Source organism: Erpetoichthys calabaricus, chromosome 6, assembly GCF_900747795.2.
Source record: "Erpetoichthys calabaricus chromosome 6, fErpCal1.3, whole genome shotgun sequence".
Lineage (NCBI taxonomy): Eukaryota > Metazoa > Chordata > Cladistia > Polypteriformes > Polypteridae > Erpetoichthys > Erpetoichthys calabaricus.
The window spans coordinates 7,302,844-7,324,776 of record NC_041399.2 but is presented as its reverse complement, the minus strand read 5'-3'; the positions used below and the strand labels follow the sequence as shown (position 1 = coordinate 7,324,776).

The window sequence follows — 21,933 nt, the reverse complement described above, 5'->3', positions numbered from 1 at the left end:
GAATAGTGGTGGGTTCCCTGTGAAGTTCTGATCATGTTGAAATGTGCAGTTTCGACTTCACAAAACATGCAGTTTACCAGCCAGCCATTGTCCAACCCGCTATATCCTAACACAGGGTCACGGGGGTCTGCTGGAGCCAATCCCTGCCAACACAGGGCACAAGGCAGCAACAAATCCCGGGCAGGGCGCCAGCCCACCTCCGGGCACACACACATACAATTTAGGATCACCAAATGTAGTTTACCCCCCAATGCAATAGAAGTTGTAGGGGATGGGAAAGGGGACTGAGAGGAAAGCTGATATTTACTTCCAGTACTGAAAATCCTGAAATGCTGTACCTGCTGTTTTAAAATTGGGCGTTTTTTGGTACATTTTCCAGTACCAGTATGCCTCACGACCCTAGTCTGTGGTCACAGTGGTGACATTTCGATACTGATTAGTCAGTTTCTCTTACTGTTTTCTAGGAGTAAACAAAAATGCCCGGCTCTCTATTTACACCAAAGAAGAGCAGAAAGCAGTGACCCGCTTTTTAGGGGCTGAAGGTATACTGAGGCCAAAATCGATGGAAGGCTTTAGGCACAATATAGAGATGGTGGTTTACCATAGCAGAGGGTTTATGAATGGAGTGAGAAATTCAAAAATAGTCAGATGATAAACCCTGTCCCTGTCCACTACCAGTGGCAATACAGAGCAAGTCTGCGCCGTGATTGTGACAAACCAACGAGGATTTCCGCCCCTGGTCCTCCTCAAAAAGAAGATCACTGCTGTCCGCAGTCAGAGTGTGGAGCATCCATGTTTATTCCTAGAAAACAACGAGAGAAAATGATCAAAAGTGTCGAAAGTTTAGCACTGTGACCACAAATGCACCGAATGAGCACAGGGGGAAAGTTGTACTTCTAACCCGATCAAAAGTCGGTGAATTTCAGCAGATTTCGCTCCCTCTAGTCAATCTCAGTACCGCGCGTATTTCAATAACAGTGCAGTCCCGCAGCGGAGTGTCCATGTTCATTTGACACTAACAGCAGAGCACTGCACTGTGGGTGTTCAAGCTACCCATAAGTCTTTGTGAATGTGTTGTATTGTGTCAGCTTTTATCTATTGCAGTTACTGCGTAATTTTCAATTTGCGTTTACTTTTTGCCTCGTAAATACAAATAGAAAAAAATAAGCAACAAAAAACATATTGTGGCATATTTAATTATGCTCATGTATCATTGCATTTTTATTTATTTTATCATTTCACAAAACATTTATTTATTTGTGTATTTATCTAACTGATTGATTGATTGAATAATTTTGGAATATTCCTCCATAGGCCTGTGCCCCTTTATTGATATAATCTAAAACTCATAATGAAAGAGTAAATACAGTCATATGAAAAAGTTCCTCAGCCTGCATAATAATTGACTTTCCTTTCCACAAAAAAGATAACAGTGGTCTGTCTTTCATTTCCTAGGAATACTGCGGTGTTTTCCGAACAAAGATTTTTAGTGACGCAGTATTTAGTTGTATGAAATTAAATCAAATGTGAAACACTGGCTGTTCACAAATGTGGGTCCCCTTGTCATTGTGCTGATTTGAATGCCTGTCACTGTTCAATGCTGATTGGTTGATGAGCTCGTTAAGCCTTGAACTTCATAGACCGGTGTGTCCAATCATGAGATATAAAGGTATTTAAGGTGGTCAATTACAAGTTGTGCTTCCTTCCCTTTGACTCTCCTCTGAAGAGTGACAGCATGGGATCTTCAAAGCAACTCTCTAAAGATCTGAAAACAAAGATTGTTGAGTCTCCTGGTTTAGGGGAAGGCCACAAAAAGCCATCTCAGAGGTTTAAACTGTCAGTTTCTGTAACTGGAAGGGATGGAATCAGGAAATGGAAGGCCACAGGCACAGTTGCTGTTAAACCCAGCAGGTCTGGCAGGCCGAGAAAAATACAGGAGCGACATATGAGCAGGATTGTGAGAATGGTGACAGACAACCCACAGATCACCTCCAAAGACCTGCAAGAACATCTGGCTGCAGATGGTGTATCTGTACATCGTTCTGCAATTCAGCGCAATTTGCACAAAGAACATCTGTATGGCAGGGTGATGAGAAAGAAGCCCTTTCTGCATTCACGCCACAAACAGAGTCGCTTGTTGTATGCCAATGCACATTTAGACAAGCCAGATTCATTTAGGAACAAAGTGCTTTGGACTGATGAGACAAAAATTGAGTTACAGTATTTGCTCATAACAACAAGCGCTTTGCATGGCAGAAGAAGAACACCACATTCCAAGAAAGCACCTGCTACCTACTGTCAAATTTGGTGGAGGTTCCATCATGCTGTGGGGCTAGTTCAGGGCCTGGGGGCCTTGTTAAAGTCGAGGGTCTGATGAATTCAACCCAATATCAATTCTTCAGGATAATGTTCAAGCATCAGTCACAAAGCTGAAATTATGCAGGGGTTAGATATTCCAACAAGACAATGACCCAAAACACAGTTGGAAATCTACAAAGGCATTCATGCAGAGGTAGAAGTACAATGTTCTGGAATGGCCGTCACAGTCCCCTGAGTTGAGTATCATCGAAAATCTATAGGATGATTTGAAGCAGGCTGTCCATCAAATTGAACTGAACTGGAGAGATTTTGTATGAAGAATGGTGAACAAGACCTCCATCCAGAATCAGACACTCATCAAAGGGTATAGGAGGACAGCGTCTAGAGGCCAAAAGGAGGCTCCACTAAGTGTTGATGTCATATCTCTGTTGGGGTGCCCACATTTATGCACCTGTCTAATTTTGTTATGATGCATATTTCATATTTTCTGTTAATCCAATAAACTTGTCACTGCTGAAATCCTACTGTCTCCATAAGGCATGTCAGATATTAAAAGGAAGTTGCTACTTTGAAAACTCAGCCAATGAGAAACACAAATCCAAAGAATTAAGAGGGGTTCCCAGACTTTTTCATATGACTGTATGTATGATCTAAACATATAAAGTTCCCTAAATGACTCGCTGACAAGAAATTCTTTGTTATTTGTAACAGAAAATGAAGGAGCTTCTCACTGACTGTGTAAAGCGCTTTGAGCAGTGAGAACAGCACTATATAAATGTAAAGAATTATTATTGAGAACGGATGAATGGGTTTCACAAATGGATCCATCTCACGGCCCAAAGCCCACAATTATCCAACCTCATCACAAAGTTAATTTAATCGACACAAAAGTCGAGAGAAAACCCCAATGATGTTTTCCACATAATAGTCCGATAGGGAGATCTTTATGCCAATCTACAGCGACTACCAAAAAGCACAGAGGGTAGCACGTCCAACTGCAAGTTTTGAAGGTCAAAGTTCGAATCCTGCATGCATTCATTTTTCTTGATTTTTCTGTATGTTTAGTATGCAAAAAATGCATGAAGAAGAGTAAAGGGAACAAAAACCATTTTTGGTAATCATCAGAGACAACAACTCACTTTTCTAAATCAGTTTTTCAAGCTGATTGCAGTTGCGCTTTCAGTCTTTTCCAGTCACGTCAACTTTCTCAGTTATGAACAACTAGCTGTGTGTGGTCTTCAGGACAAAAATCAACCTGAGGACGCCCTACCAGTTTTACTATATTTGTGAACTTGAAGAGGGATCAGCTCACTCTTAAGAATGACCCGGTGCAGAAGACATGGACCGAATGGGGCTTGCTGCCCCACTGGCTTTCGAGCGAAGACCCTGGCGTTCCCATATGTTAGCCAGATTGCTGGAATATGAGTCCTGTTAATCTTTGTCTTGAGAACATACCTCCAGATAGACAATGTTTTTAGGGAAAACTTCAAGTCTTGCCCTCCATGGGTGAGATGTTTCACATGCACGTTGTTGAGCGGTGTTTGCTTCTTTTTGACATTGTGTCTCCTGATCGGTGTCATTAGCATGACGTCGTTGTTGCGCAGCAGCGTTTACTGTACACAAGTCTTTTGTAGCAAATGACGTAAAAGTGCAAGCAGGCGCCATCTAGTGGCTGTGGTTGAGCATGAGCAGAGCAGACTGCTCCATACACACATGGGTCTTTCATTGATACAGCTGTGGCTAAAAGTTTTGAGAATGACCCCAATATTAATGTTCACAAAGTCTGCTGCTTCAGTATTTTTAGATCTTCTGTCAGATGTTTCTCTGGTATACTGAAGTAGAATTACAAGCATTTCAGAAGTTTCAAAGGCTTTTATTGACAATTCCATGAATTGTATGCGCAGAGTCCATAATCAGTGCTTGGAGTTTGTCAGAATTGGTGGGTTTTTGTTTGTCCACCCACCACAAGTTCTCAATGGGATTAAGGTCTGGGGAGTTTCCTGGCCATGGACCCAAAATGTCGTTATGGCCTGGTGCTCCATCATGCTGGCCAAGGCATTGTTGGTCACCAAACTGTCCTTGGATGGTTGGGAGACTGAATTGTATTTTGTAATGCATTAATACAAAGGTTTATGATGCACCATCTGTTGGAATGACAAATGCAATGCATCTGTCTCTGTCAAATGCCGTAAAAGCAGTGCTAATGTGTGTGATGTGCCACCTTTTGGAATGACGAATGCAATGCCAGACACTGTGATGTTTTCAGAGACAGAAGAGCTAGCTGACTTTCTCTCTCTCAAGTGATCTCTGGATTACATAAGAATGTGATTAGTATCCTTTAAATTTCGGTGTTCCTATATGTATTCTCACAAGAACTGTTTTCCATTCCATGGCTTACAAGACTGCATTACCTAAATACTGCTAGAATTCGTATATTGTTACTAAATGGTGATACTGCGGATTATATTAAGTGCCAACACTACATAAACAAGCAATGAGGAGTATTGTTTTGTTTCTTCCAGAGAAGATCCGGTTACGCAAGAAAATACCCGCAGGCCTTCTGGTGAAGAGAGTGAGTGCAGTGGGGATGTGGAGTGTTCAGTGGCAGAGGCAGATCAAGAAATGCAAGTCGAGAACGGGTAAGCGGACAAAATGGAGGTCGATTATATTCGCGATTAACTTTAGCTTGTAGCTCTTGCAAGATTTTGTGGTTTCATTTGTTCTGAAAGTGTAACTTGGGTAGTCCTGGTATTGCAGTATAGAGTGCATCCGGAAAGTATTCACAGCGCATCACTTTCTCCACATTTTGTTATGTTACAGCATTATTCCAAAATGGATTAAATTCATTTTTTTCCTCAGAATTCTACACATAACACCCCATAATGACAACGTGAAAAAAGTTTACTTGAGATTTTTACAAATTTATTAAAAAGAAACAAATTGAGAAAGCACATGTCCATAAGTAGTCACAGCCTTTGCCATGAAGCTCAAAATTGAGCTCAGGTGCATCCTGTTTCCCCTGATCATCCTTGAGATGTTTCTGCAGCTTCATTGGAGTCCACCTGTGGTAAATTCAGTTGACTGGACATGATCTGGAAAGGCACACACCTGTCTATATAAGGTCCCACAGTTGACAGTTCATGTCAGAGCACAAACCAAGCATGAAGTCAAAGGAATTGTCTGTAGACCTCCGACACAGGATTGTCTCGAGGCACAAATCTGGGGAAGGTTACAGAAAAATTTCTGCTGCTTTGAAGGTCCCAATGAGCACAGTGGCCTCCATCATCCGTAAGTGGAAGAAGTTCGAAACCACCAGGACTCTTTCTAGAGCTGGCCGGCCATCTAAACTGAGCGATCGGGGGAGAAGGGCCTTAGTCAGGGAGGTGACTCTGTCAGAGCTCCAGAGGTCCTCTGTGGAGAGAGGAGAACCTTCCATCTCCATCTCTTCAGCAATCCACCAATCAGGCCTGTATGGTAGAGTGGCCAGACGGAAGCCACTCCTTAGTAAAAGGCACATGGCAGCCCGCCTGGAGTTTGCCAAAAGGCACCTGAAGGACTCTCAGACCATGAGAAAGAAAATTCTCTGGTCTGATGAGATAAAGATTGAACTCTTTGGTGTGAATGCCAGGCGTCACGTTTGGAGGAAACCTGGCACCATCCCTACAGTGAAGCATGGTGGTGGCAGCATCACGCTGTGGGGATGTTTTTCAGTGGAAGGGACTGGGAGATTAGTCAGGATAAAGGGAAAGATGACTGCAGCAATGTACAGAGACATCCTGGATGAAAACCTGCTCCAGAGTGCTCTTGACCTCAGACTGGGGCGACGGTTCATCTTTCAGCAGGACAACGACCCTAAGCACACAGCCAAGATATCAAAGGAGTGGCTTCAGGACAACTCTGTGAATGTCCTTGAGTGGCCCAGACTTGAATCCGATTGAACATCTCTGGAGAGATCTTAAAATGGCTGTGCACCGATGCTTCCCATCCAACCTGATGGAGCTTGAGAGGTGCTGCAAAGAGGAATGGGTGAAACTGGCCAAGGATAGGTGTGCCAGGCTTGTGGCATCATATTCAAAAAGACTTGAGGCTGGAATTGCTGCCAAAGGTGCATATTGAGCAAAGACTGTGAATACTTATGGACATGGGATTTCTCAATTTTTTTATTTTTAATAAATTTGCAAAAATCTCAAGTAAACTTTTTTCACGTTGTCATTATGGGGTGTTGTGTGCAGAATTCTGAGGAAAAAAATGAATTTAATCCATTTTGGAATAAGGCTGTAACATAACAAAATGTGGAGAAAGTGATGCCCTGTGAATACTATCCGGACGCACTGTATTTCAAATATTGACGTTAATTCATCACTCGCTTCTAAGCAAAGGACTGGCGCCCTGCCTGGGGGGGGATTCTTTCTGCCTTGTGGCCTGCGTTAGCAACCGTGCCTTGCAAAATGTTTCGGTGTTTGTCCAGTTTTTTCACATTTTGTCAGGGTCGAGGTGAAGAAGCTATCAGCATGGAAGCTCCAGCAACAATCACTCACTTAACACCCAACTGGGCCACCTAAGAACCTTCCCAGAGTTGCCCCTTAGCCACTCCTGTGTTATCTTTGCTTTCGTTCTTGGAGTTATTGTCATGTTGAAAGGTAAATCTGAGACCTAGAGAGTGCTGGAGCCAATTTTCATTTAGAGGATCTCGTTGTTGGCTTCTCTTTCTTTCTGTCAAGCCTCCCAGTCTTTTCTTGGTCCTGCTGGAAGGTGAATCTTCAGCCCAGTCTAAGATTTAGAACACTGTCAAGGAGGTTTCAACTAAGCACTGATTGAATGGTCTGAATAATTGGGTCAATGGGATATTATGAAAAAATTTGCAAAAAATTTTTAAAATCCCGTTTTCGCTTTGTCGTTCTGGGGTAGTAAGTGTTGCTTGATGAGGGGGGAACAAATGCCTTGAAATGATTTTAGCAGTAAAAAATGATGGGGTCCAAATGCAGTCCTTTCTGAAGGTCCTGTGACATCTACAGAGGTAGAAGAGTTCGCTGAAATTCTCTCTTTTATATATTGACAGGCTTGAATCAGCTGTTACGGAGCAAAATTATGCAGCTTGCTGGTGCGGCCCAAGCCTTGGAAGTTCTCCACCGGTGATCGAAGTCGGACAAATCGTGGAACCTACAGAGCAGAAGTAACGCACCTTTAGAAGAACTACAGGCGGACTTGAACCCGGAGTGGAACATAACTCGGGGAATTTATATCCCAGATAACATGCAATTACAAGTGACATTTGTTGACTCACTTAGCTGCTGTGGCTCCCTAATCTTCTAGCTCGATATATCCAGGCATATCACGATATATCGATATATCACGATATAGCGGCAGTTAACATTCAGGCATGTGCTTCCCGTTTGACTGGTTTAAACAGTTTTGGCGTAACAATAATGGTGACGGTTAACGTCTGTAACCTTCGCCATGCTTTTATAAACGATCATTTTCACAAAAAGAAAGCTTCTGCTAGTCTGTAAATCACATAAAACATTTGCACTACATGCTCCTCGGAAGTTTCGCAGAGACGATTTTTCACTTCGTTATTTTAGTAGGATAGCAGTTTCGGTTTTCTTCACCACGTGCAAAAAAAGTCCTTCACTGTGATTCTACTGCACGTCTTGCACTACACAATCAACAGAATACTCAGATACTTGTTTGCTTTACCAAATACAAAGTGTACCTTAAAAGCTCTTGCCGCCAATAAGGGTATTTGTATTTTATTTTTATTTGTTTACACGTAGACCACCACGCAGGGTGTTTTAACTCGATCGAAGAATTTTCATTTGCTTGGAATAAATATTAACTTTCTGCAGTTGCGAAACAAATTTCTTGTATCTATGCATTTTTCTAAAATTTAAAAATGCTGGCGTAACATGTATGGATTGTATGCTATTTAAAATCCTGCCACCGTTCTGACAACATCGTGTCGCTTGTTAGACTTTCAATTTACGATAACAAAGTTAAGACGAAGTAACAACGATGGATGACAAAACAATTTAAATGTGTACAAAATTTTAAACAGGTCCTATTATAAGAGGAACGAAAAATTATTTGCCGCCATCGATTACAAAAATAAGGAAATGACCGCAACCGACGAAACGTGACATTTTTGCGTCTTTTTTTTTAGCTTATTTGCATCTGGCGTTCTGCAAACAACACTGTCTTATCGTAAAAAGCCATATTCATTGTGATGGTGCAATATCAGGCCGAGTACAGATACAACGAAAAAATGAGAACGAGAATTGTGTGTTAGAAGTTTTAAAAAACAAAAAAAATATATATATATATATCTCATATTTCGCTCCCCATAACGGGTTTATCGATTCCTATCATGCACTTTAAATTTCACAGTAAGTTTTGTGCCAAGTCTCATTGGCAGGGCTTTTAAAAATCTCTCTCTCCTTCTATATATATATTTATCGATATTTGTGTGTGTGTGTTTTTACTGCTTTGAAAACAACGACATAGTGCCTTTTTCTCCGTCGTTCTTTTCATGCACTATTTCCTGCTTTTCTTTTCCTACTTTAAAAAGTCTTTGCTTCTGTTACTGTCGACGTAAAACACAGTTTTGCATTGAATTTGATAAGCCATTTTTTTTATCGTTATTTTACAATGTAAATTGAGCAGTTCGTTAATTTTTGACGCTATCACCGTCTTCATCATTTTCTTTTTTTCTCGAAGCGTTATACTAAGTTGAGTGTAATGTAACGTTTCAACAACCGTGATTATTTTACTTTCTCTGGAAGAAAGATTTGGTTACAGTTAAGGCTGACCTAACACAGTCCTCGATACTTCTTGTCGTAAGTGAGCTTCTTTTGTGAAAGGCGTACACACACCCGTAGACGACATTGTGCCTTTGCTTTCAGGAAATGTTAGCATAAGATATTTTAGCTTTGTTTAACTGCCAAAACACTGTTAGCATTGCTGATGACTCGTGAGAGATTTGTAGAGCAAACCTCCGGATTAAATAGGGGAAGACGTGAAAAAAATTGTATTTCTGTTTGGGGAAAAAAAAAAACAAATCAATAATCTTTATACCAAGTAAAACCTTTTAATAAATGACTTGAAGGCGTTACCATCTTTTTGTGATGTGCGTTTCTTTTTCCATTCCTCTGTTACACAAGAAACACGTAAATTCTAGGCGGGTATTCGATAAAACGAAAGCATGCGAGAGGTGCAACGTGCCAACGAAACAATTCACAACTGAAGTGAAGTCGTCTCAGTTTCAGTCTCCAGCAACCAGACATGGAAAAAGAGATTTTACATGATGTGTTGAATGATTGGATTCTTGTTTTTCAGCCTCTTGATGGCTTCTTTGACTTTCATTGGCACAGCTCTTGTCCTCATGTTGGCAACTACAGAGTTTTGAAAGGTAGAAGCAAGCCGAGGTATCTTATGAAGTCATGAAACCCACCTAAGGAATCACAAACGCCTGTGACGACAATGGTGGCAAACATTATGGTGCCCTGAAAAGGGGTGGTGGGCTGTAGAAAAAGTGCTGTGTGAGCGACAGGTGTGCAGATCCCCTTCAATGAAAGTCTGCCATGTGCACTTGAGTAACATCGGAATTGCTTGATTTGTAATTTTAAACTGTGTTACCAAGGTGGAAATGTTGAAAAAATGTGTCTTCGTCGCACACATTATGGAGGGCTGCTGTATATAATACACTCCCCGGCAACTCTATTAGGTACACCTGGCTGGTACCGGGTTACCTTCAGAACTGTCGTAATTCTTGGTGGCACAGATTCACCAAGGTGCTGGAAACATTCCTCAGAATTTTGCTCCACATTGACGTGAGGGTATCACGCAGTTGCTGCAGATCTGTCAGCTGCACATCCATGATGTGAATCTCCCGTTCCACCACATCCCAAAGGTGCTCTACTGAATTGAGATCTGCTGACTTTTGGAGGCCATTTGAGTCCAGTGAACTCCTTGTCATGTTCAAGAAAACAGTTTGAGATGATCTGAACTTTGTGACATGGCGCGTCATCCTGCTGGAAGGAGCCATCAGAAGATGGGGACGCTGAGGGGATGGACATGGTCAGCAGCAACACTCAGGTAGGCTGTGGTATTTAAATGATGTTCAATTATTACTAAGGAGCCCAAAGTGTTATAAGAAAATATCCTCCACATCATTACAACACCACCACCACCAGCCTGAACCGTTGATACAACAGCATTTATTTCTATAGCACATTTTCATACAAAAAAGTAGCTCAAAGTGCTTTACATAGTGAAGAAAAGAAAAATAAAGGACAAAATAAGAAATTAAAATAAGACAACATTAGTTAACATAGAAAAAGAGTAAGGTTCGGTGGCCAGGGGGGACAGAAAAATCAAAAAAAAAAACCTGCAGGGGTTCCAGGCCACGAGACCGCCCAGTCCCCTCTGGGCATTCTACCTAACATAAATGAAATAGTCCTCTTTGTAGTTAGGGTTCTCACTGAGTCACTTGATGGTGATGGTCATACAGACTTCTGGCTTTTAATTCATCCATCATTGTTGGGACATCACGGTGCTTTGAGTAGCTGGTGGTGGCATGCCACCACCAAAAGGACACCGGAAAAGGAAACAGAAGAGAGAGTAGGGGTTAGTACAGATTTTAGAGCCACCATGAATAGTTATTATAATGAATTGGATATACAGAGTGTCAGGATTAAATTACAGTGAAGTTATGAGAAGGCCATGTTAAAGTAATGTGTTTTCAGTAGTTTTTTAAAGTGCTCCACTGTATTAGCCTGGCGAATTCCTACTGGCAGGCTATTCCAGATTTTAGGTGCATAACAGCAGAAGGTCACCCGCCTCACCACTTCTTTTAAGTTTTGCTCTTGGAATTCTAAGGAGACACTCAGTTGAGGATCTGAGGTTACGATTTGGAATATAAGGTGTCAGACATTCCGATATATAAGATGAGGCGAGATTATTTAAGGCTTTATAAGCCATGAGCAGAATTTTAAAGTCAATCCTGAATGACACAGGTAACCACTGTAGTGACGTCAAAACTGGAGAGATGTGCTCGCATTTTCTTTTCCTGGTTAGGATTCTAGCAGCTGCATTCTGCACTAATTGCAAACGATTCATGTCTTTTTTGGGTAGACCTGAGAGGAGTGCGTTACAGTAATCTAGCCGACTGAAAACAAACGCGTGAACTAATTTCTCTGCATCTTTCAATGATATAAGAGGTCTAACTTTTGCTATGTTTCTTAGGTGAAAAAATGCTGTCCTAGTGATCTGATGAATATGCGATTTAAAATTCAGATTACAGTTACCCCTAAGCTTTTTACCTCCATCTTGACTTTTAATCCTAATGCATCCAGTTTATTTCTAATAGGCTCATTGTATCCATTATTGCCAATCACTAAAATTTCAGTTTTCTCTTTATTTAGCTTTAGAAAATTACTATTCATCCATTCTGAAATACAAGTCAGACATTGTGTTAGTGAATCAAGAGAATCGGGGTCATCAGGTGCTATTGATAAATACAGCTGTGTGTCATCAGCATAGCTGTGGTAGCTCACGTTGTGCCCTGAGATAATCTGACCTAATGGAAGCATGTAGATTGAGAAGAGCAGCGGACCCAGGATAGAGCCTTGTGGAACACCATATAGGATATCATGTGTCTTACAAGGCAGGATGGATCCCTGCTTTTATGTTGTTGACTTCAAATTCTGACCCTGCCATCCAAATGTCACAGCAGAAATCGAGATTCATCAGACCAGCCAGCGTTATTTTTCTAATCTTCTATTGTCCAGTTTTGGTGAGCCCGTGTGAATTGTAGCCTCAGTTGCCTGTTCTTAGCTGGCACGAGTGGCACCCGCTGTGGTCTCCTGCTGCTGTAGTCCACCTGCCTTAAACTTTGACGTGCTGTGGAATTTTTGCCTCACCGCCGTTGTACAGAGCGGCCACCCGAGTTACCGCTTATACCTCATAAAAAGCTTGTGAAAGATTTGGAAAAGTCCTAAAAAAGGTGCAACTTGTAAAGCAAAGGTAAGCAGGATTAATATGGAGGCTCATTAGGGTTGGTGTGGATGAGTACTCTTACTATTCAAGTACTTCTGTTAAGTTTGATGCATATCGGTGTTACCTAAAATATGGCTCAATTTTTGGGACCGGGTGCACTTAACCTTAGCGTTAGACCCGAGCGTCACTCGAGCTGTAAAAACAGAGCTAGAAGTGTTCGACCCAAGCGTCACTTGGCCAACTGCATAGACACGTCTTGCGTAAGTAGCTAGACCCAAGGAATACTTGGGCTGTAAATGTACCAACACCGGGGTGGGCTGGCACCCTGCCTGGGGTTTGTTTCCTGCCTTGTGCCCTGTGTTGGCTGGGATTGGCTCCAGCAGACCCCCGTGACCCTGTAGTTAGGATATAGTGGGTTGGATAATGGATGGATGGATGTACCAACAGCATTAGTGCAGTGCGTTGCTTGGGCAACAGTATAGGCGTGTCTTACATAAGAGTCCGGCCCCTGTGTTACCTGGGCAACAGTGCAGACACGTCTTGTCCTGGCCTCATAATGGCGCCTCGTAAGAAACTTTTTTCAGCAGTCCAGGTGTCGCACGTTCTTGAGAGTGACACACGCAGTGATGTGGAGGAGCCTCTCATCAGCAGTGATGACAAAGTGAATCTTCAGGCAGTGAAACTGGAAGCGATTCTGATGAATCCAAAAGTGACACTTGATCGCGTTTGGGTCTCTTTTGACCCTGCTTCAAATACACCTGCACCACCTCATTTTTTTTAATTTTGTGGGGTTGCCAGGAATTAAAGTGAACGCTGACAGCCAGGATCCACTTACTTACCTGAAGTTGGTTCTTGATGATGACGCTATCCAAAGAATTATGGGGATATGGGGACAGACCGTTATACACAACAGTGTCAGGTAAATGACTGGTCGTACTCCTAAGCCAAGGGTGTCCAACTCTGGTCCTGGTGGGCCGCAGTGACTGCAGGTTTTCATTCTAACCATCTTCTTCATTAGTGAGCTGTTTTGGCTGCTAATTAACTTGTTTCGCCTTCGTTTCAATTGTCGTGTCTCCAACTCTTTACTTTTAATGAGTAGCCAAACAACAATGAGACACAAAACAAGCTGCCACAAGACCAGCTAACCTGAAAATAAAGAAAGGTGAAGGTCTGAGTCATGTTGGTCTGCTCAGGTCACTGAAACATCTTGACGGTGGTTTTGTAAAAAACAGAAAATCAACAGACTGCTGTGGCAAAATGAGAGCAGCAACACGTCATGATATTCAATAACGGCTTTAATTAACAGCAAGAATCGGCTTCTCATTAAGAGGTTGGTTGGAGTGAAATTGATTGGAGTTTGAAATCCCAGTTTAGCTGGTCAGCTGTCGGCTCGTTTCACATCTCATTTCTGTTTGGCTGCCATTTAATGAAGAAAGGAATCAATCCAGAGGACTGAATGCTTCAAAACAGGATCAGCAAATCCAAAATGACTAATCAGATAGATAGATGGACAGATAGATAGATAATGAAAGGCACTATATAATAAATAGATAGATTTGAAAGGCACTATATGATAGATAGATATATACTTTATTAATCCCCAAGGGGAAATTCACATTCACATGGCACTCAGCCCGTAGTGTTTTATAATATAGCAGACATATATTTTATATTTTAATTAGAAATTATTAAATACAGTATACAGAAATATGATATCTTTTGTTCTAAAGGTTGCATGTGTTAATTGATATTTAGGCCTTTTAGCAAAATATAGTCATTATTTACTTATCTTTAGCATCCATATCCACTTTTACATGCACACATCGGCCCGTGCCCAGACCCTGCACTTCACACCTCCAGCCACTGGAGGTCTGCAGCCAGACCCTTCTCAATTACCCAACCATTTTCTTCCAACGGTGCACTGCAATATCGACATTACAATATAAGTACCAGCACCCAGATCTGTATCATTCAGTTTTCTTTCTGTACATTTTTCTCATTTCTTCATTTAATTCGTACATAAATTCCTGGAAAAACAAGACTGTAATTTTGAGGAAGATATCTGCAAACTAAAATGCAGTTTATACAAGAAGACATTTACAGAATTACAGAGAGTCGTCAGAAAGACTTTCAAACCAGCAAAACAATGCAGGACAGTCAGGTCTTGTGCAAAAGCATGAAGAAATATTTTAGACAATTTAAAAATATGCAATTATTATATTAATATGTATTATTAATTATCTGCAGTGGGCTGGCGCCCTGCCTGGGGTTTGTTTCCTGCTTTGCACCCTGTGTTGGCTGGGATTGGCTCCAGCAGACCCCTGTGACCCTGTAGTTAGGATATAGCAGGTTGGATGGATTATTAATTATATATATGTTTTTTTTAGATAAATGATAATTTAGTGTTTTTCATTGCTTTTTCGTGATGTATTTATTTAACTATTTCTTCAATTATTCATTTGAGAGACAATGTGTGCAACATGAAATAAGACTTAAAATGATAACCTCAAGTACAGGAAAGGCACTATATAAACATTATTATTATCTGTTAAAAGTTACAAAGGTGGGCTGTAGTGGTCATGTGTTTTGATAGGTGACTCATGGGTGGACTGCACATAAATCTTCAGCTATTAAGGTCTACATTTATAGACAGACACCACATGTCAGATGCAGACCCCCACCCCCCAAGAGGATGATGAATGGAGGGCTTCATTGATTAAAGTTGTCACTTCCGGCGGTCATTCTGGCCACTTGTGTCCTCCACAGACGCACACAGTCACAGCTCTGAGCAGCTGCTTTTGCTTGCCTTGGGAGTCCTGTGTCAGTGCACCGCCCCTTTACCGACGATTCACCAATCAAAACACAGCACTCACTTGAGCCCGCCCTGTCTGCTTTGACTGGTGATAATGACAGTTTTCTTTTCAAGCTGATGCAGAAAAAGCTACGAAATAATGAAATGCATTGGCGATTCTAAATTGTCCCTAGTATGTGCTTGGTGTGTGTGTGTGTGCGCCCTGCGGTGGGCTGGCACCCTGCCCGGGGTTTGTTTCCTGCCTTCTGCCCTGTGTTGGCTGGGATTGGCTCCAGCAGACCCCCATGACCCTGTAGTTAGAATATAGCAGGTTGGATAATGGATGGATGGATAATGACATGCATTCAATAAAAAGTTACAAGTATTTCATGGAACAATTTATTTTTTATTTTTGCATGTCACTGTACTGCGGTGGGCTGGCACCCTGCCCGGGGTTTGTTCCCTGGGTTGTCTTGGATTGGCTCCAGCAGAACCCCAGTGACCCTGTAGTTAGGATATAGCGGGTTGAATAATGGATGGATGGATGTCATTTTGATTTTTATTTATTTATTGCCACATTTATCTAATTATGGCTCCATACAAAAGAGCACAGCTACAACAAATTACACATCAACCTGGAATAAAACAAAATGCAACTGCAGATAGCATCTCCGTCGTTCTGCAAGGCCCTTTTTGAAACAAATGTTCTCAGTCGTAATGACGTGTGTGTAAACTGTCAGTACACGATGGCAATAAAGCAGTTGGGTTATCCAAAAAATAAATAGTTGCCCCCAGATCAAACAATGATTAGGGAACTCAGCAAAAATGTTTTTGTGGAGATGAGGAGTGAGCAATAAATAAAGAAGGTTGTCCGCCATTCCAGGTGAGTGCAGGAGAAAAAAAAAAAAAAAAAACATTTTACCAGTAGGCGAAATTTAATGGAAAAAGTGTGCAGACCTTCTATACCAAGGGGGCCATGGGGGGTGCTGCTGCCTCAAAGTAAGGAGTCCAGGGTTTACATCCCTGCGTGGAGTTTGCATGTTCTTCCCATCTCTGTGTGGGCTTCTTCAGGTGCTCTGGTGCCCTCCCAAAGACATGCAGATTACGTGAATTTTTTTTTGGGGGGGAGGTGTTATGGGGAATTTGGTAGGTGTTTGAGAGGGGTTTGTTCCTGCCTTACACCCTTATGCTACCTGGGATGTCAACCCTGATCAGGACCGAATGGGTTAGAAAATGACATGACAGAAATAAAAACGGGCATGTGCAATACAAATCCATGACTGTGTAAGGGAACTGTGGGTAATAAGTGAGCTTAGCCCATTCAGAACAACTAATAACAGTGGCGTGCAGTACGGCCTGGTGGGTGTTTGCTCCGGGACCCCACAAGTCTACATTACATTAAAAGAGTTTGATGTCATATGTGCTGCATGTTTAAAGATGGCAGTCTGGAACAAAGAGGGAGAACACGCAAAAGCCACGTCCTGTCCTGTCCTGTCCTGTCCTGTCCTGCATTTGCTTGGCAACAGCGTGAGTGAGGAGAGTGAGCGGGTGACAGAAATAAGGCTGCACTTTGATTAGCACACGCCAGAGAGGTGGATACCTGCTAGGGAATCCATTTGAGTAGCACAGCGACAGACACGGCCACGGAGTCGGAGTCACCGTTATTGGGTTACTGGAGTCATAGCTGATTAAAATCTCCAATTTCACACACTAATCTGACAAAGCTATTTTTCTTCTAGCCTTTTGATAAAAATATTGCCTCTTTATAATTTTGTCAGTTTTGTCTTTTGTTCAACATTGCTCAATTTTTTGTAGCTTCTTTGATTAATAATATTTAAAAAGGTCGCAAGGACATCGCTACAGCCTTTAAACCCAAACGTTAACAGGTTAGGGCGCTAAAATGTAGCCTGGTGATTCACGCGGGCGGTGATGAAATGCCTTGTGTCTTGTACGTTAGGAGTTTTCAACCAGCACAGCAAATATACGAGTCTAATTACAAACTGAGGAGTGGGAGTCGGAGGTACGATGAACTGAGAAAGATTTTGTTTGCCGACTTCCACAGACGAATTACATGGATCGGAGGTACAACAAATAGAGGAAGGTTTTGTGTACCGACTTCCACAGATTCATTTTGTAGTTGGAAGTACAATGAATTTGGGAGATGTAGGTACAATGAATTTGTGGAAGGATTTGTTTACCCACTTTCACAAAATCAATTCCATTGGGTCGGAGGTACGATGAATAGAGAAATATATTGTTTACTGAATTCCACAGATAAATTTGGGAGACAGAGGTATGATAAATTGAGGAAGGTTTTGTTTGCCGACTTCCACAGACGAATTACATGGATCGGAGGTACAACAAATAGAGGAAGGTTTTGTGTACCGACTTCTACAGATTAATTTTGTAGTCGGTGGTCCAATGAATTTGGGAGACGTAGGTACAATGAATCGAGGAAGGTTTTGTTTACCGACTTTCACAAAATCAATTTTGTTGGGTCGCAGGTACAGTGAATTCCGTTGGGTCGGAGGTACGATGAATTGAGAAATATATTGTTTACTGCATTCCACAGATAAATTTGGGAGACAGAGGTATGATAAATTGAGGAAGGTTTTGTTTACCGACTTCCACAGATGAATTTCGTGGATCAGAGGTACAACAAATTGAGGAAGATTTTGTGTACCAACTTCCAGAGATTCATTTTGTAGTTGGAAGTACAATGAATTTGTGGAAGGTTTTGTTTACCGACTTTCACAAAATCAATTCCGTTGGGTCAGAGGTACGATGAATAGAGGAATGTATTGTTTACTGAATTCCACAGATAAATTTGGGAGACAGAGGTATGATAAATTGAGGAAGGTTTTGCTTACTGACTTCCACAAACGAATTTTGTGGATCAGAGGTACAACAAATTGAAGAAGGTTTTGTGTACCGACTTCCACAGACAAATTTGTTATTTAAAGGTACAATAAATTGAGGGGGTTTTATGTACTGACTTCCTCAGATACATTTGGGAGATGGACATATGATAAATTGAGGAAGGTTTTGTTTACCAACTTCCAGAGATTCATTTTGTAGTTGGAAGTACAATGAATTTGGGAGATGTAGATACAATGAATTGAAGGTTTTGTTTACCGACTTTCACGAAATCAATTTCGTTGGGTCGGAGGTACATTGAATAGAGGAAGGTTTTGTTTACTGAATTCCACTGATAGAATTTGGGAGATGATGGTATGATAAATTGAGGAAGGTTTTGTTTACCAGCTTCCACAGATTAATTTTGCTGGGTTAGAAGTTTGGTGAATTTCGTTGGGTTGGAGGTACAGTGAATAGAGGAACGTATTGTTTACTGAATTTCACAGATAAATGTAGGAGGCAGACAATACGATAAATTGAGGAAGGTTCACCAGATTACTTTTGTAGTCGGTGGTACAATGAATTTGGGAGACGCAGTTACAGTGAATTGAGAAAGGTTTTCTTTACTGACTTCCACAAATTCTTTGTTTTGGGTCAGAGGTTCAGTGATCAGAGGAACATATTGGTATAATGAATTACACAGATAAATTTGTGAGACAGAGGTATGATAAATTGAGGAACGTTTTGGGCACCAAGTTCCACAGATTCATTTTGTAGTTGGATGTACAATGAATTTGGGAGATGTAGGTACGATGAATGGAGGAAGGTGTCATTTACCGACTTTCACAAAATCAATGTTGTTAGGTCGGAGGTACGATGAATAGAAGAATGTATTGTTTATTGAATTCCACAGATAAATTTGGGAGACAGGGGTATGATAAATTGAGCAAGGTTTTGGTTATCGACTTCCGCAGATTCACTTCGGTAGGTCGGAGGTACATTGAATAGAGGAAGGTTTTGTTTACTGAATTCCACTGATAGAATTTGGGAGATGATGGTATAATAAATTGAGGAAGGTTTTGTTTACCAACTTCCACAGATTAATTTTGCTGGGTTAGAAGTTTGGTGAATTTCGTTGGGTTGGAGGTACAGTGAGTAGAGGAACGTATTGTTTACTGAATTTCACAGATAAATTTAGGAGGCAGACATACGAAAAATTGAGGAAGGTTTTGTTTACCGAGTTCACCGGATTACTTTTGTAGTCGGTGGTACAATGAATTTGTGGGACGCAGGTACAATGAATTGAGGAAGGTTTTCTTTACCGACTTCCACAGATTCATTTTGTTGGGTCAGAGGTACAGTGAACAGAGGAACGTATTTGTATAATGAATTCCACAGATAAATTTGGGAGACAGAAGTATGATAAATTGAGGAAGGTTGTGTGCACCAACTTTCACAGCCCTGGTCATCTCCTTTGTTTTTACTCACACATTTGGAAAGCAGACATGTGACATCAGAGACAAATGACAATTTAAATAGAGAAAAAAAGCAAGAGTGCTCTCAGTGACTGTCCTTAGCCTGACTGGAAATGCAAACACGGCCAACAGGACTCGGCACAAGCTGCTTTTTGATAACAATCTTGTCTACCTTGACGCTTTTCTTTGAATTACCACCATACCTTTGAAGATTTTTATATATAAAAAGTGGAATATTTAGCATTATATTAAATAATACAGCAAAATTACTGCTAATAAACAAAAAAGGTAAAATGCATAAATAATTTAAAAGAAATCAACAGTTTACAATGGTAAAACTACAAAATTTGAAAGCTAATGAAGTCTGGAATGAGGAAATCCTTGAACAGTCATGGTGTAGACCCAACTTGAGCCTCCATAAGATAGAAACTTAATAAAGATTAATGATAATAGGCTACTAGACGGAGCAGAATGCCTAGAACAAGAGCCCCTCAACCTTCGATACAGGACCACCAACTATGTGACCGGCTCAGTGGGTTTGCTGTTGTAACTCAGATATTAAATCCACACAGCATAACCGGATATAATTTGGGAACAAAACCAAAGACGACCAACATCACAGCCACCAAATTTACAATAAACGTGTTTAATTTATTTGTGCAAATCTTTTAAATAATGCTTGATTATGGGATGTAGCCTCTAAAGCAGTCAAACGTTACGACCATAAGGTCCATCAAGTTTGCAGATGACTGGCTGTCTGCACAGATCTTTAGAGACGCAGCACTGCCGGCTGGCAGAACACGTATTGTGATTTCGTAGCTTTTAGCTGTAAGAATTGGTCGATCCCATTCCCTTTTTATTTGGATTTTAACATTCCACTCATCATTTTATTTGCCCTCAGATTTATAAAACACTAAGTGGCTTCCCAGCACATAGCTCTCAACATCGCCACGCAACCCAAGCTAAAAATTACTGTGGGAAATGAGTTTACAAAAGACATTTACTGTTACAGATAAAACCCCAAAAAACAGAAAAATTAGTGTTTTTTTTTCAAATTACAAACCCTACAAAAAAAATCATTAATAAAGTTCGTAGACTTCTCTAATGTTAACTTCTGGTAATCCAAAATAGGAAATTGTTCTTATGAAGCCCAGGCTGCAAGCTGCTCCATGTCTTCATCAACCTCCACTTTCTTTTTTGAAGCTGAGAAAGAAGAAAGGAGTTCATTTATTAGGAAGTTTCATTGTAGTCATTAACATTATACAAAGTTATTGTCTGTTTTACCTGCATTGTTATCACTCTTTAATTTAATATTGTTTCTTTATCAGTATGCTGCTGCTGGAGTATGGGAATTTCCTCTTGTGATTAATAAAGCATCTGTCTTTCTATCTATCTATCTATCTATCTATCTATCTATCTATCTATCTATCTATTGATGTAATCTTGCCTACTACACCAAAATTAACATCCATCTATCTATCTATCTATCTATCTATCTATCTATCTATCTATCTAGTGTCTTTCATATCTATCTATCTATCTATCATATAGTGCCTTTCATATCTATCTATCATATAGTGCCTTTCATATCTATCTATCTATCTGTTGATGTAATCTTGCCTACTACACCAACATTAACATCTATCTATCTATCATATAGTGCCTTTCATATCTATCTATCTATCTAGTGTCTTTCATATCTATCTATCTATCTATCAATCATATAGTGCCTTTCATATCTATCTATCTATCTATCATATAGTGCCTTTCATATTTATCTATCTGTCTATCTAGTCCTGCAAACCATACAGTCATAAAATTAGCATTCTTATGTAATAACCAGTGATGAACGAAACAGGCAAGATTCAATTTCCATACAGTATGGAGGGGACCGGACACCAAATCTCATTTTGCAGGCGATTCTGCAACGTGTGAAATGCGAAACTCACTAAAACAAGTTTTCTGGAGGTTTTAAAGGTTTCTTTTGGGGTGGAAAACAAAGAACACAACTCCGTAAATCCTCTTTGTCACTTCCACGTTCATGGGCGTTCTTTTTTCGCAGTCACAGAATCTGTAGTACGTCGGTCAGATCAGTTTCATTTCTTGCCCTCACTACCGACACGAATTTACTGTCACGTAAAGGAGGATTTGGTGATGCGGTCAAAAACTCACTTTCTGGTTAGAGATATCAGGTTATCGACCTCTGAGAAACCCGATTAACGGAGGTAGAATTCTCCACATACCGTATAACCCAATTATGTGGCTGTATAAACCCTTAACCTGGTTACTGTTAAGGATTTTGTAGTTTGCACTTGTGCGTTGCTCATGCAGCTTCTTTTCACACCCTTCCAGCAGCTGCAAGCAGAAGCGTCCACTGAATAAATTTCCAGAGGCAAATGTTCAAATAATTGCATTACTCTTTCTCCCTGGTTGAAATTATCTGTCTCAATATTTCAGAAATCGTTAAACTTGTGTTGACAGGCTGACCGCACAGTGCTG

At 40.8% G+C, this 21,933-nt stretch overlaps 2 protein-coding genes and 2 long non-coding RNA genes across 9 annotated transcripts in view; 2 read left to right on the top strand and 2 right to left on the bottom strand.

Annotated features, from left to right (window-relative positions):
- Positions 1-9,430, top strand: part of snx16 (sorting nexin 16) — an 82,490-nt gene extending 73,060 nt beyond the window's left edge. For both annotated transcript variants that reach the window (XM_028803381.2, XM_028803380.2), the window contains exons 7-8: positions 4,842-4,958; positions 7,379-9,430. In XM_028803381.2, coding sequence (XP_028659214.1) covers positions 4,842-4,958; positions 7,379-7,496 — 235 coding nt within the window. In that variant the 3' untranslated portion in view covers positions 7,497-9,430. The remainder of the gene's footprint in view (positions 1-4,841; positions 4,959-7,378) is intronic.
- A 4,843-nt stretch (positions 9,431-14,273) lies between these two features.
- Positions 14,274-17,204, bottom strand: LOC127528450 (uncharacterized). The gene is made up of 2 exons (XR_007935346.1): positions 15,405-17,204; positions 14,274-14,633 (listed from the first exon to the last, which is right to left on the bottom strand). It is a non-coding gene; the product is annotated as an uncharacterized LOC127528450 (long non-coding RNA).
- Positions 17,058-19,060, top strand: LOC114653198 (uncharacterized). 5 transcript variants are annotated; one of them, XR_007935335.1, is made up of 4 exons: positions 17,058-17,204; positions 17,563-17,633; positions 17,883-18,024; positions 19,036-19,060. It is a non-coding gene; the product is annotated as an uncharacterized LOC114653198 (long non-coding RNA). The 5 variants fall into 5 exon arrangements; XR_007935336.1 differs by lacking the exon at positions 19,036-19,060 and adding an exon at positions 18,228-18,291; XR_003716473.2 differs by lacking the exon at positions 19,036-19,060 and adding an exon at positions 18,025-18,221 and having other exon boundaries at positions 17,883-17,962.
- A 1,004-nt stretch (positions 19,061-20,064) lies between these two features.
- Positions 20,065-21,933, bottom strand: part of LOC114653197 (charged multivesicular body protein 4c-like) — a 55,214-nt gene continuing 53,345 nt past the window's right edge. The window contains exon 5 of the mRNA XM_028803379.2: positions 20,065-20,637. Coding sequence (XP_028659212.1) covers positions 20,576-20,637 — 62 coding nt within the window. The 3' untranslated portion in view covers positions 20,065-20,575. The remainder of the gene's footprint in view (positions 20,638-21,933) is intronic.